The following is a 3,972-nucleotide window of genomic DNA, read 5'->3' on the forward strand; positions in this document are numbered from 1 at the left end:
CTTGGTTAAAGAGCTCCTCGTTAAGATGCCTATGCAGACAAACTAGCCGACACCCAGTATGACAAACGGACGTTTGGAAATGTGTCTGCCCTATCGGAGCTGTTCTGCTCGTGGAGCTAAGCAGCATGACAGCGCACTGGCACGCTCACCCCTTCATGTCTTCAACATCCTGGACATAATAGCCAGAACTAAATCAACCGAGGTGAACCCTGGTTTCAAACGTGGTTGTAACCATACACAGATGAAACTGTCTTTGACAAACAAATAACTATCCGCTCTCACTGAGTCATGAAATATATAAACTTAGTGTTTAAGCAGCACAAGCAAGAAATAAAAATGGGATGAAACCCAGAAAAACAAACAAACAAACAAATAAACAAACAAACACAAACAAACAGCATCTTCAGTTGGTGCCAGGGTTTGAAGTGTATTTGTGTGCCTCAGTCTTCCCAGCAGTCTCTGTTTGCCAGCCTTATTGTGCTCCTGCCAGTTCCTTGTTCAGTGTCCAGAGGTGGGCGGTCCCTGTGCTGGACAGCGCCGTCACTCACGTGTGCCCCTCCTCTCCGCTCTGAAGGGGTTTCTATGATGACGGCTGGCCGTTGAGGCACTCCCGCCGCAGGCACTGTGCAGGCTTCCACCAGTCTCCGCTGTGGCAGCGGCAGATGGTGCAGTCGTCCACCTTCACCTCGATGCCGGCTGGGATTATCGTCGTTCCGGCGTAGCAGTTCGGACCTGTTGGAAAAAAAGGGGTGGGGTTATAGCAAGGAGAGGATGATCTTGGGCGGGGGGTCTTTAGGAGAGGCCTGTGGAGCAACTCGGGACCCTGGGGGAGTTTTGAAGTCGGGACAGACACGCGAACTTTTTTTGTGGCCATGCACGGTTGGGCTCGTTTTTTGGAACAGTAAGGCACGTCTGTTGTGCTCCACCAGCACCCCTCCATGCTGTCACTCTCATTCTCTCCCTCCAGTGAGACGCTTTGCATTGTGTGTCTGAAGCTTAGGTGACTGGCAGCTCAGAGGGTCCGAGCACTGACTCGCCTCTCTGTCTTCCCAGTGGAGTCTCCATGGGTCTTTTTTCAACAGTAAAGCTATGCCCACCACTTTCTGTCTTTCTTTTTTCTCACTCTCTCACCTTCTCGGTGTTGCTCTTCTGTCTCAGTCTTTCTCTTCCCCATTATACAGAAATTATTCCTCCATTATTCACACACGTGCTTGGACGCGCTTCATGGCGTTCATAAATCTCTAGGTCCCAAACTACAAATAAATCTCTAGGTCCCAAACTACAAATTAATCTACAAATCATGTTAATCTGTGATCTTCTTAGATTATTATTATTATTATTATTATTATTATTATTATTATTAGTAGTAGTAGTAGTAGTAGTAGTACATGTCAGTTTTCTAATAGACTTTGTACCATATAGGAAAATCTGAATGTCTGGGACATGTCTAAGGTTTGTTAAAGGTTTAGCATTCGGTGTGTACCATCATTCTGCAGTGTGACTAACCAGATGCTTAGGAGTGAGAGTTCTTTGAACAGCGCTCATGTATTCAAGGCCTATCATCTGGAGCAAACACAATCTAATTCATTATTGAAAAAGAGATGGTCTTGTAGAAATGTGTGGCCTGCCTGACATAAATCTTATTTAAATAAAACAGCAACACTCAGCTGCTTAAAGAATATCAATTCAACCAGGTTATTTAACTTTGCAGGTTTGGTCTGCTTGAGTTAGTGTTGATCCCAAAATAATTGTCAGCTCTGTCAGACAATGCATCAATCCTGCGGTCTGCTCAGGGATTGAGGTTGTGTTAAATGGGCAGACTGATATGATCTAATTTCAGAATTTGTTTGGATATTGTCAAAATATAGTACAAATCCAATTAGGGTAAACAAATGTCAAACAAAATACATAATTGCACATAATAGCCTGCTGCATTCTCTGAGCCATATAATAACACTTAATGGCAATACATTAACCAATAGGGGGCGCTAGTAATGTGTCAAATTCTAAACGAGCATGCTTATGCCAAATTAGCATAAAATCGCAAAAAATGGGTGATAATTAAATGATGAATTGAAACAGGTGTATTTCAGAAGGGAAAGAACCAAGCTCTGCTGGACCAGGAGTCACACCAGGGCCACAGTTGTGAAGCCCTGCCTTAGCCAACCTTCACCCAACAGGGGTAAGAACACAACAGCCTTGGCTGCCTGAGCGTCAGGTACGTTCACACTGAGCAGCACACCTGCGGAGACCTCTGCTCTACAGTACACATGCAGCCTGGTAAAGACCCCTGATTAGTGGCGGCAAATTTATGCTATAATAAATGAATAAATCCCTATGAAAAAGTACGTAAGTAACAGCGGTTTAACAGTCCGACATTTATTGATTGTTCCAAAAGACATCTTGTTGATTTACGAGTTGCTGTATTGTATCGATAGTAGCATGTCGTGTTAGACTGGACAGATTTGGTTTTCTGTCCTGAGGTATATACAGATTTTTGTCCATGTATAACGATGAACATCTACGATTTAAATGTTAGTTTTATTTGAAGGTGCTCTGTGCAGTCTGCTGGGCTTATTGCATTGCAAATGAGCAGTACCTTTCTGTGGTGCCAAACTTTTTAATGTTGGTTTCTTATTAAACTTTTTCTCAAGATTACTGGATCGCCATGTAATTTGTTTCAAGAATAGTGAGTGTATTTAGGGATATGTGATCAATTATTTTCTTTCCCTTCCTCATCTGCTCATGGAAGTATAATGTACTGTTTGAGGTAATTAAATTACAGAGGTCAGTGAACAAACTTGTTCATTTAGTCTGTGGGACAATAAATATGTTATATAGCCTGGGCTTGACGGGCTTCAGCGGAAACTACGTAACAAAGACGTTCATGTTCACGATAACTGCTGGATACTTTGGCCGCATCGCTCTCAAGCCTATTCTCCAAACTCCTGCTTCCAAATAAGAATTCCCTCTCCCATCTGTAAGTATCCTTAAAAGTTTTTTTTTAGCAATAACATTTGGCACGAAGCCAATGCTTGGGCGATGGAAGTGGGGACCTGTGGCCACTGGCATGGCTGAGTGCGATTACTCATCGGTCCTTGAGTGTTGCCAGGGCAAAGATGGCTCTTTTGCCGCCTGTCACCTTGGCTGGTGCTCGGTGTTAACAGAGTGTATCGTGCTTGTAGGCCTGGAGCTTGTGAGCGACCCTGGCTGCTGTTTCATCAGGGGCCTTTCACCACCTGTTCCTTGAGCAGCTCGAGGTCTCGAGTCACAACGAGTGCCCCATTCACATCACGGTTTAGCCGTGCTGTTTTCCAAAATACTACTTTTCCTGCGCTCTCCTCTAGGAAAGATGATCACTTACCCTAGAAAGTCAGATGTTTGTTGTGTGCATGTGTGGGAGTGTGAGTAACTGAGTGCATATGCGTGTGTGTTCGCGCATGTGTTTGTGTATATGTATGTCAGAACAGAGAGTAATACGCAGAGGGAAATAAGAGATTTGCTATGAGAAGACGCTGGCATGTCTGAATCCTTGACTGAGACCAGGCATTTCCTGTAGGAGTGCGGAATAAAAGCTGACATGAGTGTCTCTTGACATTTACCATCTCAATTGCTCCATAGAATTCAATGTGCTGGAGATTAAATGCCCGGCACTCTTCCAGCGGTATCAGGACCAGTCGAGCTGAGGCGAAGTTACCATTGCTTTTTTCTTATAAGGAACTACAGTAAAGCCCTTTTATGTTTCTTTTCGATGTCACTTAACTGTGTGTATTAATATGATTAGCTGAAATGGAAAAATTAAAGGGACGCCTAAAGGCCCTCTGACACAATATAATCCATTACGGGAATGTCAGTGTTAAGCTTTAAACTCTGCCTCTCCTGCTCTACTGGGAGGACATGTGCAGTGGGCTGGGCTGACCGCTTCCCTCGGGCGCTGGCCCTGGTACAGCCTCCCTGAAATGCCACCATCGT

At 44.3% G+C, this 3,972-nt stretch overlaps 1 protein-coding gene across 1 annotated transcript in view; it reads right to left on the bottom strand.

Moving 5' to 3' along the window:
- Nucleotides 1-580: 580 nt before the first annotated feature.
- vwc2l (von Willebrand factor C domain containing 2 like) overlaps nucleotides 581-3,972 on the bottom strand; it is an 18,380-nt gene continuing 14,988 nt past the window's right edge. Inside the window, exon 5 of the mRNA XM_035523669.1 lies at nucleotides 581-732. Within this exon, the coding sequence (XP_035379562.1) occupies nucleotides 581-732 (152 nt within the window). The remainder of the gene's footprint in view (nucleotides 733-3,972) is intronic.

Source organism: Electrophorus electricus, chromosome 2 (genome assembly GCF_013358815.1).
Source record: "Electrophorus electricus isolate fEleEle1 chromosome 2, fEleEle1.pri, whole genome shotgun sequence".
In the NCBI taxonomy this organism is placed as follows: domain Eukaryota; kingdom Metazoa; phylum Chordata; class Actinopteri; order Gymnotiformes; family Gymnotidae; genus Electrophorus; species Electrophorus electricus.